This window comes from Plutella xylostella, chromosome 18 (genome assembly GCF_932276165.1).
Source record: "Plutella xylostella chromosome 18, ilPluXylo3.1, whole genome shotgun sequence".
NCBI classification, from domain to species: domain Eukaryota; kingdom Metazoa; phylum Arthropoda; class Insecta; order Lepidoptera; family Plutellidae; genus Plutella; species Plutella xylostella.
In genome coordinates, this window is record NC_063998.1 from 9,910,150 (window position 1) to 9,924,995 (window position 14,846).

The window sequence follows — 14,846 nt, forward strand, 5'->3', positions numbered from 1 at the left end:
ATTTTTTTTGGATTACGACATATTTCGGATTCAATACCTAGTATATATTTGGAGTGAAGGTCGTTACTCATTTTAACACAACGATCTCTTACCAACTCGAACTCAACTCTATCCCTAGGGTTATTATATTTTTTAAGTTTATTGCGTATCTTTCTCTTTTCTCGTAACAATCTGACCAAGGATTTGTTAAACCACGGCGGAAAATTCTGTTTTTTTGGTACCCTTTTAGGCGTGAACTTATGAATTGTATTGTTTACTTCAGTGTAGAAAAATTTCGTGATATCATCTATGTTATCATGACCTGAAAAAGTTTTAATCCAGTCGACTTGCTTCAACTCTGTAATTATCGCATTATAATCTGCTTTATAAAAGTTGAGTTGAGGTATTGAGTTTGGGGTTAAATAATCAACTGATGAAGATGTTAGTTTAAAAAATAACGCAGGATGTCTACGATCTAGCTTACTTATTGGGTCCAATGACCTAAATACTTCGATATTTTGTTGCGTTGAGATAACAAGATCCAGTGTTCTATCATCGTCATTGGGAATATTGTTGTATTGATAAAGGTTATTTAGAGAGATAAAATCAACCAGACTTAAACCAAGATTATTGCTGTAGTTAGATGGCACACAGAAAATACTGTCAACAGGTTTTGTCCATTTAATGAACGGCAGATTAAAGTCACCTACTATTATAACGTTCTCCACATGGTTCATTACATCATCTAAATCGCGATATGATACGTATAAAGTACCTAGCTAGTTAGAACGAGATATCATACTTTGAATTACGGATATAAATATGAATGTATAGGAAAAGTTAGGCTAAAGAAACAAACAGAATTTACAGAAATACAAGTACATTTATTTACAAATGCGCCTATACCTAAAGTTGTACGGACATCATAACAACGCTTCAACCTTACTCACTGACGTCACGCTCAACCCCAGACTTTCCACCTCAAGGAGCAAAGACAGAGTATTCTCAACATTCGCCCCTCTTAGAACACCTTTAGGTATATCGTAGAACACTAAATATGCACTTAGGATCTTTTTAACTAGGTCATCCGCCTGGTTTATTCGTCTACTGCTTGGCAAGCCCAGGTATTTTCTGACGAATGGTTGTATTTTCGCTTCGAAGCCGTCTAGAATATCACCGACTTTTTGACTGATGGCTAATGTGAATTCGTTAGAGATCAGAGGTTCGGTTTGTGTGGATTCTTCGCCGTCGATTTTCATTTCGTTTTGGTATCTCTTGTTGTGGTTCTCTATCTGTGATAGGAGTAGCTTTATCTGCCATATGTGGTAGGCTGAAGGGTCAGTCTTCATTGTTTTGAGTATCTGTAAGTTAATGCACTTTGTAAATCAGTTGTTTCTTCTGACATGACAAAAGATGTATCCGATTAGCTAATCCATTGATCAATCAAGGTAAATGACAAATTAATTAACGACATTGATTAATCACGCATAAACAAAGTATTGGTTTGATAACAGGTAAGATTAGGATGCAATCAGGACAGCAAAAATCTTTTGTAATATTATTGGAATCTACTCACAATCCAGTTTGGGTCAACGAGCCATCAAGAGTGAGTGAGTGAGTGAGTACTCACAAAATAACATGGTATAGTAATAGCCGAAAGAGGATGACTGACCGGATGACTCATCCTGAACAACTTTTGTTCTACGACTTTTGGAAATTCGCGATGATAATTACTCCCTAAGTTACCCCTTTTCGGCTTACTCTACCACTTCTGCAACATCTGTATAAAAAACAAAAAGTCTCACCTTCAAAAACGTGGTCCAAACCGGCAGCGCGCACAGAATATCCTTCACCACGCATTCATACGTGGCCATACTCAGTCCCTGAACAAACTCCAACTCTTCCCTCCCATACTTGCGACACTGACACTCCTTCACCACCCCCTCGCTTCGAACCTTCTTCCCCTTTTTTTTGTCCAACACCATGCAATCTGAGCAAATGTTTGACCCAACTTTGCTATCCTTTAGACTGGACAAGTAATGTTTGGTGAAGCTTCGGACTTTTTCATCGCTGGTGAACAGTTCGATGTTCTCTAGGGTTGCCGACCAGACGTTGGTCTTGTCTAGGGTTAGGGTTTGAGCTAGGATGGTCTGGAAGCCCTGGGGGTCGTCGAGGTAGGACAGGCAGCCGGCCCGCGGCTTGATGTCCACGCACCAGGTGTTGGCTAGGAGGGCTCTGGAATACGAGAAAAATATCGGTTACACTTTTGCTTTTAAAACAGGCAGTGTAGTGTTGGACTAGGAGAATAGGAGATAATTATTGGTCAGGCAAAACAGTGTAGGGATGGACGGCACTTGTATCTTTTAAGTCGAAGCCTTTCTTTCACTCAATAAATGTAGACAGACAACTATTACTCATAGCCTTTACATATTTTTCCGACCAGTCTATAGTCTACGAGTCAGGGAGGCGTGAACACTGCAATGTTTTCTACAAAGACCTTCAATCAAATTCCTACATCTACGTGAAAGTTTCCAAACTATTTTCAGCGCTATCTAGTGTTGAATAGCGGTACTCACAGAAGATCACCCTAGTGGCGCCATCTAGTGTCAAAACGCAGTACTTACTCGAGTTGCTCCCAGTTGGTTTCTCTCGTAAACGCTCGAGGCCAGTATCGCGGTTCGTGCACTCTAACTTCTTTGAGGGTCCTCAGCTCCGGCAGTATACAGGGTGCTTTCATCTCTTTCACGGCGCCAGCGAGGTCGACCACCTGGAATATGCAATCGGGTTGGCTGAATAGTTGTTTTTGTACTAGTGGGAAATAAAAGAGAAAGAACGTAGTTGTAGTGTTTGTATCTATACAGTAGATATAACGCCTTGTCTCATGTACACAAGTAGTGAGGTTGCACGTCAGTGGCGGGCTGAGTCAGTCTGTGTTTGACCGGCGAGCCGACTGGACGTGTGCCTGCACGTGCGGCTTGGTGTTACAGTGAGCCATAGGTTTTGCGTGCTGTGCAGCTATACACGTAATTGTAGACCCTACAGTAGTGACGCTACTATATGGCAGTGTGTGAAGTAAATAAGGGTATGACAGAGGTTAATGGTCACTGGTTATCGACGTCGATAAACTCTATTAATGCGCATTCCAACCACAGAGCTAATCCACCGCAATCAATCAATTTATGACCAATCACGATATACCTAGTGAGGTTTATCTATGTCGATAACGGATCCGTGCAGCGGCGACAGTGTATACCTGTATATGCGCTAGGCACAGCCGTCCCGTGTTGACGTCTCGCGGCAGGATCAGTCGCTCCTCGACCGCCAACACGTACAGATGTCTGAACGCTTGCAGGTGGTATCTGGAAATGAAATAATGAAGGGTTGTTATTAAAGTTTAAATGAATTCGCGCGCGAATTTAGACCTCACGGACTACTGCGATCGCGCGTTGATTCAGTCCTATAAAGTCATCGCTATCTACGGGCAAGAGGCGCGCGTTTTAAAACCAAGCCATATAAAATATTAAATAACATTGCCATTTAGCTTTGCCATAGCCTGAATTCAAAAATAATAAAAAAGTAGTGTGCTCAGAATATGATAACATAACACATGCAATATAATAGTCAAAATTAGATTTTTCTGCTATGTGACTGATCCTTATTGCTAATGTTCGGTGGCGGTAACCCCACAGGCGGCGGAACACACACTACAGTACCTGTTGTCGTTGGTGTGCGTGGGGAAGTGCGGGTGCAGTGAGGTGAGGAGCGCGGCGACCTGCGCGGGCGCGGTGCCCAGCGAGCCGCGCCCGCCGCACAGGTGTAGGAGCCCGAGCGCCATGTGCACCGCCATCTGGGGGTAAACATACCATATAATATAGCGGAGAAGCTGAATGGGGGGGGGGGGATATACAAATAAAAACATGCAAAAATACAGCATATGTGTCGAAGAAATCGCGTGTCAATCATTCAGGTTAATAAAGACAACTTTACAAGACAGGCAAACAAACAACAAGACTAATGTCATGGCTGCATAAATGCTGAACCTACTCAGCGGTTTGCTTCTTTGTTTGTTGGGGACTAAACAGGGACTTCCGAAAAGTTGCATGACTTTTTAAGGGGTTGATAGGGGTGTAATGTAACCCATATCACAGACTCAGCGTAGCTTGGTCTCTGATAGCCCTGTGTGCGATAATCCCACATATCTATCTAACCTGTGGTCCATGTTCTAGGGCGGGCGCGCGCGCAGCGGCGGGGCGGGGCACGCGCGCGCGCAGCCGCCGGCACACCGCGTGCACGGCGATGTCGCCGCGACCCGACATCACCTGCGGGTGTACATACAAGTTATTTTTGTTTATAGGCTTGACAGTATACCTAAGTAGGGTATACATATTCATAGACCGTATTCTACAACAATTTAAGGTTAAAATTTACTTTAAAACACACGAGATTGAAATTCGTATACCTACTTATTCACAACGTAAATTTGAAACCTATTTTACAGTGCCAAAAAGCTCTATGAATGTTTGGGGGTATGGTATGGTTTTAATTTTAATGAGTCTCGGTCCACGGTTGATTGACCATTATCTGTTCATTGTAGATCGAATATTGATGAGCTGTTACATCCCCATTTTCGTAACCGTTAGGCGGACTATTTGAGAACTGACCAACTATTGTGTGATTATAACTGATAAAAGGATTGGGGCAGTCTTCACAAACGGCGACCGTCGATGTCCATAGGATAACCATGCAAATCCAAGGCGAAGAGTGTAGCAAAAAAGAATACTGACAATGATGATATCTTACCATAGCAGCAGCCAACAGACAGACGCACAGACACGATTCGAGTGTAGACCTCCCCGCCAGCTCGCCGAGACTCTTACCCGCTGAAAATACAACATTCAATAGATTTAAATTCAATACAAAGTTTTGTTGCAGATTGCTAATGGGTGTATGAGGGGAGTTGCAGAGATCTCAATGATTGATAAAGCTGTTTTGGTAGGACTCCTGTACCTAGTTGATATGTGTACTTAATACAATCGGTATTATCTACGCTGATTCTAACCGCCACATTCTGTGTGAGTTTAGCGAGTTTTTCTAACGCGCCCGCCACGATGTTGCAGTACGCTTGGCTACTCATGCGGCTGACTGTACCTAGTGTGTAGCTACTCATGCAGCTGACTGTACCTAGTGTGTAGCTACTCATGCAGCTGACTGTACCTAGTGTGTAGCTACTCATGCAGCTGACTGTACCTAGTGTGAGGAACAGGTTGGTGTAGTGCAGGGCGGTGTCCCTCGCCTCCTCGAGCCCCGAGCCGGCGTAGCGCAGCCCGAGCGTGAAGCACGCGCCCGCCACGATGTTGCAGTACGCTCGGCTGCAAGTGTATAGCTACTCATGCGGCTGACTGTACCTAGTGTGTAGCTACTCATGCGGCTGACTGTACCTAGTGTGTAGTGTAAGGACGCGCGCAATCAAACCCAAGTATGATGTTAGAATGATGTTTATTGGTAGGGGAAAGTGTTGCCACACTACACCTTCCCCGTTTTCTAAAAAAAAATGTTACATAAATCATTTTTTTATTTTCTATTTAACAATTTGTTCTACTTAAGTCTTGTGAAAAAAAAAAACCAAATTTAAAATAAAATACATAGACAAACATGGTTATACTTAAATTTACTTACAGCAATATTCATGGCTTAATAGTAGTATTGAAATATTGAGCACAAAAAAAAATCACATCATTGACATCAAAACTTTTTTTTTTTACTTAAACATTAAAGGTTATTAAAAGTATATATAAGATGCATTTAAGTATGTACTTTCATGGCCAACAAAATATAATGCCAATAATGATATAAATAATTTTTACAATGTTAGTTTTCGTTACGTCCAAATATCAATATAATAATGTAAAGCTACTTATATAATTTTTAAAATTTTAATATTAGTTTAATAACCTGAACACAATTTCTGTTACAATTTCTGTATAGTACACACTTTAGTACAATTATCAATATTTAAAAAAAAATAAGTGCAATTCCACTTTGATACATAGCAATAATTATCTATAGCCAAAATGATTATACAGTAAATTATACTTTTGCTTAAAACTAAACATATTATCTTAACATAATGTAATGTTGACGCATTGTTGACGACTATAAAGACTCGCTTGTTCATAATTTTATTACCCAAAATTAAATGTAGGTATATAGGTATTATTTAAAATCTTTTATTTTTATTACACCTGTATAGCTGTATAGGTACCCTTAAAATGTATACTCCAAACATATTTTTAGATTTAATATTAAAAATTCAATAAGTATTTATATTAATTATTTCAAGTTATTTAGTTTCAATATTATTAAAACTCTGTATATACTTGTGCTACAAGAAACTCATTTAACACAAGTTGTGTCCAACTAAAATTCAAAATTATCTAATGATTATAGAAGGATTTGTCCTTGATTGTACTTGTAAATATATTTAAATGTAAATTATTAGTTTATTTTATTTATTTACTACATATGATTAAAACTTTCTCTTGCCTTCTTTTGTTTTATACCAAACTGACGTTAGTTATTAATTTAAACCATTAGGGCCTTACCACAAAAACTTAGACAGTATTTAACATGAGTTTAGCGCTGTAAAACCCCTACAAAATCTGTCAAATTTCGTTTTAAATCCTTATTAAACAGTGTTTAAAGTTTTTTGTGGTAGTCCAGTTATAATTTTTCTTTCTATACATATTTTCTTTTTTAAATATTAATTTAGACATTTACTATATTTTATTTATTTAGCGTATATTTATCATCATTCATATTCTTTTATTTTTCAAAATTACCTTTATTCATTTATTTATACTTTATTTCATTTATTTTGACTGTATATTTAATCATTCATATTCTTTTATTTTCAAAGTCATCTTTTTATTTTATTATTTATACTTTTATTTCATTTCACACACATACATTTACGAAAGGTACATATAATTATTTCCACTCTTTGGTGGGCCAGCGCTGGTCTTCATTATTTATTTATATATTTATCTGTAGGGTACGCAAAACAACGAGAGTCGACTCTATAATAATTATAATATAAAAAACACATATTCCATAAATATTACAAGGGCACATTTAAACTAGCTCTACTCTTAGGCAATTCCAAAATTCTTCACGGAGGGTTCTCGACCGCACTATGATCAGAAATAAGGACGTGACACCTTGTTGTACCCTACCATATGTACCTTCGATGACTTTGCTATTAACTTTTTATTTATATAAGTCCTCTGACCATACGTAATCGCTAATTATCTTGGTAATTGCGCTCTGTATGTCCCTTACTCGTATTACCTTCTTTATTAATACTCATGTCCTTTAGAATCCTTCGGCCAATAAAATATTGTTAACGCTTGGGTGATCAGTCCAATTGTTTATCAACGTCTTAGAGACCAAAGTATCCTCAACCATACATTACTCACGTGCACATGAGCTACTGAACTTTCATACATTACCTAATATTCTTTATCATTGCTTACTCATAATCATTTTCACTATAATACATGCATCTTCATTCAATTAACAAAACTAATCAATCCCTAGTCTCAAAAGAGTACTAACCAAGCTTTACAAAACAAGCTTACATAAACATCGACACCTATACCCTTCGCTTATCTACATACGACGACGACAAGACGATTCGTACCTAATCATTATTTCTTGGAACGACAAAAAGATCTTTAATACTACATCCAGCCGTGTCTTTGCTCGCAAAATAAACTTTATACTCTATATTTTACTTATCTTTCTTCTATTACGATTTTGTTTTCTTTTTAAACCATTATGTTAACGTAATAATATCTAATATTTATTTATTATATTTTTATTCTTTACATTCCAAACGTCATAATTTTTATTTATGGGTACCTAAGTTTAAAATCAGTAACTATTTTTCGAAATCATTTATCGTAATCTAACTTTGGTACGTTGTTATATTTTTATTAGTTTACTAAATTTATTTATTATTTATTTATCTATATTCTGTTGTGACGTACGTGTCTTTCCGAGATACTGTACATTTCGAATAATTTGTATTGAAAGTTATGTTAATACTGGAACTTCGTTATACTATTGAGATATTTAATAGAAAAAATACCAATGCCAAATCCTTAAGTTATTTTAATATGGTGAAATTTGTACTGGTGGTCAGGTTTCTCTGAATCTAACTGTACGTAAGTATTTATTTTTATCATCAGTTTTTATTTTTATAATGTATTTAATTATCTAACGCGTTGAATTTTTGACTACTGCATATTTCGTGATTCTGTTTTAATACTTCCAATGAATGATATCCTAAACGTAGTTACATCCAAAAATGATAACTTTATTTTAGACCTGTTAAAACTATAGCTTTAACGTTGCATCGAGACATGACTTGGTTTCCCAATATGCATGATCATCAGATTCCTCACTGCATGCGCGGCGGATCGAAATACGATATCTGTTGAGCGTGTGACCATTTTTGTGAGAAGTATGTTTTTGTTATATGGATTCAAGAATAATGCTATGCATCGCTCCAAATCTGTAATTGAACTTTGATACGATATTTTTATACTTAATAAGAAAATGGGGAAAAATACTATCGGGTTGCTATTGCAAGACTATGACAAACTCTTTATTACTGCACAAGGTAAAATCTAATACAAGAAAAATTGTTATGACGGGTTTTAAAAAAATCTAATTACTGATAAAATACATATAGTTTTTGATTAAGTATGGTTAAACGTACTCATACATACGTAGGTATGAAATAAGTAATTACGCGGGATTAACTTTATTACTAGAATTAAAATATAAAGATTTGTATTTATTGAATTGCATATTTACGTAATTTTATTTGACAAATATCTGGCTCATAGTGGATTATTTAATTAATTGATTTTTATTTTTCTATTTTACTTTTCATTTGTTTAAGTATTTATAATTGTAAATTAAGTGCAGTAAAATATTTTATTTATTATTTCTTCGTATCTATAATATTATGTGATTTAATAAATGAATAGCGGTTTAATTTTTAAATGTAAATAATCAATTTAAATATAGCTAAAAAAATGGCTAGTCAAGGAATGTTTTTACAGACCAAAAGTTTTTATAGTACCAAAGAACATTTTGAATTTAAGTGATTAAGTAAGTAAATAGGAAATTGTGCAATGCATTGAATTTGTAATTTGGATTATTTTATATTTTAAACAAAAATGTATCTATTTAAGTATATAATTTAATTTATTGTAATTTGATTAGGTTAGCAGTTTAATTTTGAAATTTGAATAGTACTTTGACGGAATTTAGACATTTTAAATGAAAAAATATTTTCGAACAATTTATAAAAAATAAGGTAAGATTTTCTATTATTATATATTTTATTATTTGGTAATTTTATGAGTTCCATTATTTATCGGTATCAATATGTTTATCTTTTAGAAATCAAAATATTTTTTATGAGATTTAAACCAAAGTATTTTTTTTGTTTTGAAAAAATGAAATTTTGCATGTAGGTACTTTAAACCTGTAAAATAAAATATCCTGAAATGAAATATAATATTATGTGATATAACAATTGACAATAAGTATCGACACGTACGATAAGTATTTGATTTTCTTATAATTTTTACTAGATTTACTTGATGAAATTACCTAGTCGTCAACAAGCGTCAATAACTAATTACATATATCTTTTCCCAAAGAAAATAAACATGCAACAATTTATAACTGAATTACTAATATTAATACTTTAGAACTGAATTACTATTTAAGCATTCGAATACTATTTATTCTTACTGAAATATTTATGTTTTCATCTTCTACATAAAATTACAAAAATACTTTACTTATATTTTGACAACAATAACTTTACGAATTTAACGAATTTAACTGAAAAAATGTAAATCAACTCAAAAAAAGAATTTAAATAATTTGCAAACCTGAATTTCTAAGTAATGTTCCGAAAGAATATAAATTTCTCATCTGGGTGGCGCGGCGGTAGAACATGCGGGGATCCAACTGTGGGCGCGACCAGCTCCTCGCGTCCCTCTGGGCAGCATCAGGCAGCAGCATCCTCCTCCAGCCTCGCAGCTGTAGCTCGGAGGACGTCCTCTGCTACCCGACTCGCACACTCCCAGCGCCTTCTCCTCAGCAGCCAATTTGCCTCCCGGTGCCATCCATTTTTATTTATTTTGTAGATCGATTTTGGTTTTTTAAATTTATAATTATGTAGGTATGTTTATTTTCTTGGTATATTGATATAATTAACTCATGATTATAGGTACTTATATTATATTTAGTCCTTTACGTATTTTCATTGTCCATTTTCCACATTATCACTTTTTACCACTTTAGTTCATTTTAATTTTTATATATTTTTAATTTATTATGTGGTCCGCCGGCACTGCCACGGAGGCAGGCCGGCTGGCACGGTCGCCATGTAAGGACGCGCGCAATCAAACCCAAGTATGATGTTAGAATGATGTTTATTGGTAGGGGAAAGTGTTGCCACACTACAGTAGCTACTCATGCGGCTGACTGTACCTAGTGTGAGGAACAGGTTGGTGTAGTGCAGGGCGGTGTCCCTCGCCTCCTCGAGCCCCGAGCCGGCGTAGCGCAGCCCGAGCGTGAAGCACGCGCCCGCCACGATGTTGCAGTACGCTTGGCTGCAAGTGTATAGCTACTAGCAGCTGACTGTACCTAGTGTGTAGCTACTCATGCAGCTGACTGTACCTAGTGTGAGGAACAGGTTGGTGTAGTGCAGGGCGGTGTCCCTCGCCTCCTCGAGCCCCGAGCCGGCGTAGCGCAGCCCGAGCGTGAAGCACGCGCCCGCCACGATGTTGCAGTACGCTCAGCTGCAAGTGTATAGCTACTAGCAGCTGACTGTACCTAGTGTGTAGCTACTCATGCAGCTGACTGTACCTAGTGTGAGGAACAGGTTGGTGTAGTGCAGGGCGGTGTCCCTCGCCTCCTCGAGCCCCGAGCCGGCGTAGCGCAGCCCGAGCGTGAAGCACGCGCCCGCCACGATGTTGCAGTACGCTTGGCTGCAAGTGTATAGCTCCTAGCAGCTGACTGTACCTAGTGTGTAGCTACTCATGCAGCTGACTGTTCCTAGTGTGAGGAACAGGTTGGTGTAGTGCAGGGCGGTGTCCCTCGCCTCCTCGAGCCCCGAGCCGGCGTAGCGCAGCCCGAGCGTGAAGCACGCGCCCGCCACGATGTTGCAGTACGCTCAGCTGCAAGTGTATCTCATGCAGCTGACTGTACCTAGTGTGTAGCTACTCATGCGGCTGACTGTACCTAGTGTGAGGAACAGGTTGGTGTAGTGCAGGGCGGTGTCCCTCGCCTCCTCGAGCCCCGAGCCGGCGTAGCGCAGCCCGAGCGTGAAGCACGCGCCCGCCACGATGTTGCAGTACGCTTGGCTGCAAGTGTATAGCTACTAGCAGCTGACTGTACCTAGTGTGTAGCTACTCATGCAGCTGACTGTACCTAGTGTGAGGAACAGGTTGGTGTAGTGCAGGGCGGTGTCCCTCGCCTCCTCGAGCCCCGAGCCGGCGTAGCGCAGCCCGAGCGTGAAGCACGCGCCCGCCACGATGTTGCAGTACGCTCAGCTGCAAGTGTATCTCATGCAGCTGACTGTACCTAGTGTGTAGCTACTCATGCGGCTGACTGTACCTAGTGTGAGGAACAGGTTGGTGTAGTGCAGGGCGGTGTCCCTCGCCTCCTCGAGCCCCGAGCCGGCGTAGCGCAGCCCGAGCGTGAAGCACGCGCCCGCCACGATGTTGCAGTACGCTTGGCTGCAAGTGTATAGCTACTAGCAGCTGACTGTACCTAGTGTGTAGCTACTCATGCAGCTGACTGTACCTAGTGTGAGGAACAGGTTGGTGTAGTGCAGGGCGGTGTCCCTCGCCTCCTCGAGCCCCGAGCCGGCGTAGCGCAGCCCGAGCGTGAAGCACGCGCCCGCCACGATGTTGCAGTACGCTCAGCTGCAAGTGTATCTCATGCAGCTGACTGTACCTAGTGTGTAGCTACTCATGCGGCTGACTGTACCTAGTGTGAGGAACAGGTTGGTGTAGTGCAGGGCGGTGTCCCTCGCCTCCTCGAGCCCCGAGCCGGCGTAGCGCAGCCCGAGCGTGAAGCACGCGCCCGCCACGATGTTGCAGTACGCTCGGCTACAAGTGTATAGCTACTAGCAGCTGACTGTACCTAGTGTGAGGAACAGGTTGGTGTAGTGCAGGGCGGTGTCCCTCGCCTCCTCGAGCCCCGAGCCGGCGTAGCGCAGCCCGAGCGTGAAGCACGCGCCCGCCACGATGTTGCAGTACGCTCGGCTGCAAGTGTATAGCTACTAGCAGCTGACTGTACATAGTGTGAGGAACAGGTTGGTGTAGTGCAGGGCGGTGTCCCTCGCCTCCTCGAGCCCCGAGCCGGCGTAGCGCAGCCCGAGCGTGAAGCACGCGCCCGCCACGATGTTGCAGTACACTCGGCTGCAAGTGTATAGCTACTAGCAGCTGACTGTACCTAGTGTGAGGAACAGGTTGGTGTAGTGTAGGGCGGTGTCCCTCGCCTCCTCGAGCCCCGAGCCGGCGTAGCGCAGCCCGAGCGTGAAGCACGCGCCCGCCACGATGTTGCAGTACGCTTGGCTGCAAGTGTATAGCTACTAGCAGCTGACTGTACCTAGTGTGTAGCTACTCATGCAGCTGACTGTACCTAGTGTGAGGAACAGGTTGGTGTAGTGCAGGGCGGTGTCCCTCGCCTCCTCGAGCCCCGAGCCGGCGTAGCGCAGCCCGAGCGTGAAGCACGCGCCCGCCACGATGTTGCAGTACGCTCAGCTGCAAGTGTATCTCATGCAGCTGACTGTACCTAGTGTGTAGCTACTCATGCGGCTGACTGTACCTAGTGTGAGGAACAGGTTGGTGTAGTGCAGGGCGGTGTCCCTCGCCTCCTCGAGCCCCGAGCCGGCGTAGCGCAGCCCGAGCGTGAAGCACGCGCCCGCCACGATGTTGCAGTACGCTCGGCTGCAAGTGTATAGCTACTAGCAGCTGACTGTACCTAGTGTGAGGAACAGGTTGGTGTAGTGTAGGGCGGTGTCCCTCGCCTCCTCGAGCCCCGAGCCGGCGTAGCGCAGCCCGAGCGTGAAGCACGCGCCCGCCACGATGTTGCAGTACGCTCAGCTGCAAGTGTATCTCATGCAGCTGACTGTACCTAGTGTGTAGCTACTCATGCGGCTGACTGTACCTAGTGTGAGGAACAGGTTGGTGTAGTGCAGGGCGGTGTCCCTCGCCTCCTCGAGCCCCGAGCCGGCGTAGCGCAGCCCGAGCGTGAAGCACGCGCCCGCCACGATGTTGCAGTACGCTCAGCTGCAAGTGTATCTCATGCAGCTGACTGTACCTAGTGTGTAGCTACTCATGCGGCTGACTGTACCTAGTGTGAGGAACAGGTTGGTGTAGTGCAGGGCGGTGTCACTCGCCTCCTCGAGCCCCGAGCCGGCGTAGCGCAGCCCGAGCGTGAAGCACGCGCCCGCCACGATGTTGCAGTACGCTCGGCTGCAAGTGTATAGCTACTAGCAGCTGACTGTACCTAGTGTGTAGCTACTCATGCGGCTGACTGTACCTAGTGTGAGGAACAGGTTGGTGTAGTGCAGGGCGGTGTCCCTCGCCTCCTCGAGCCCCGAGCCGGCGTAGCGCAGCCCGAGCGTGAAGCACGCGCCCGCCACGATGTTGCAGTACGCTTGGCTGCTCATGCGGCTGACTGTACCTAGTGTGTAGCTACTCATGCGGCTGACTGTACCTAGTGTGTAGCTACTCATGCAGCTCACTGTACCTAGTGTGAGGAACAGGTTGGTGTAGTGCAGGGCGGTGTCCCTCGCCTCCTCGAGCCCCGAGCCGGCGTAGCGCAGCCCGAGCGTGAAGCACGCGCCCGCCACGATGTTGCAGTACGCTCGGCTGCAAGTGTATAGCTACTCATGCAGCTGACTGTACCTAGTGTGTAGCTACTCATGCGGCTGACTGTACCTAGTAGTGATGTAACGAATGTGTGTTTTTGGACATTCGCGAATGCGAATGCGAATGCGAATATCTGATATCGACATTCGCGAATGCGAATATTCAGTTTGTGTTCAAATTTGGCGTCATTTGTATGGTTTGATGGCAGTCTCGTACTGAACGAGGTACGTTCCGTTCTAGGCGCATTCCGAATCAGATTAGCCAATACCAGTTGGAGTTTTTTTTTAAAGTAGTTACCCTTTATTTATCTCGACTCAATGCGACTGTGTGCGGTTTCTGAGGGTGACTTAAACACGAAACATTTGAACGTAAGGTACGTGCTCCTTTTAATGCCCATTTTTTGCAATAATTAAATAAATAAAAAATGAAAAATATAAAAAAATTAGAAACAATTTAAGAATATAAACATGATTACCTACTATATTCTGCATTTATTTTTGAATATTAATCAACAAATAAATCATCAGATTAAATCAAGCTTCTTTACGGAAACAATCATTTTCGAACAACACCTTTAATGTGGGCCTTCTTAGGAACATAGGCACTTATCATGGCCCGATATTAATCAAGAAATTTATAAATGCTATCAAAACAAAAACCATGTTTTACCTAAAACTTAAACTTGTAATATTTGTGCAATAAAGAGTTAAATAAATAGATAAACAAAAATATGAACTTCTTTGTTAATTAGTCAATTACTATCGTTTTTTGGACGTAATAGTACGGTGGTCTATCTTAGGCTTAGCAAAACTAAATCTAACTTCATTACAAAAGTCTGTAATGATATTAAAATAATAAAAATGTTCTTCTGTTATTCTAACAATTTTTTAAAGT

At 41.5% G+C, this 14,846-nt stretch overlaps 1 protein-coding gene across 1 annotated transcript; it reads right to left on the bottom strand.

The window, feature by feature from the left end:
- Positions 1-842: 842 nt before the first annotated feature.
- On the bottom strand, positions 843-5,667 carry LOC125489923 (anaphase-promoting complex subunit 1-like). Its single transcript, XM_048627524.1, has 9 exons — positions 5,656-5,667; positions 5,227-5,362; positions 4,780-4,859; positions 4,188-4,298; positions 3,693-3,826; positions 3,233-3,338; positions 2,604-2,746; positions 1,785-2,214; positions 843-1,340 (listed from the first exon to the last, which is right to left on the bottom strand). The coding sequence occupies exons 1-9, from the start codon at positions 5,665-5,667 to the stop codon at positions 903-905; spliced, it is 1,590 nt and encodes a 529-aa protein (XP_048483481.1). The 3' UTR covers positions 843-902.
- Positions 5,668-14,846: the final 9,179 nt, after the last annotated feature.

Bases quoted from the DNA above. Each gene is read 5' to 3' on its own strand.
- LOC125489923 (XM_048627524.1), bottom strand. The intron at 3,827-4,187 runs GTTAGATAGATA...GTTTACCCCCAG, and splicing joins CCCTAGAACATGGACCACAG to ATGGCGGTGCACATGGCGCT. The intron at 3,339-3,692 runs GTACTGTAGTGT...TTTCATTTCCAG, and splicing joins ACGCACACCAACGACAACAG to ATACCACCTGCAAGCGTTCA.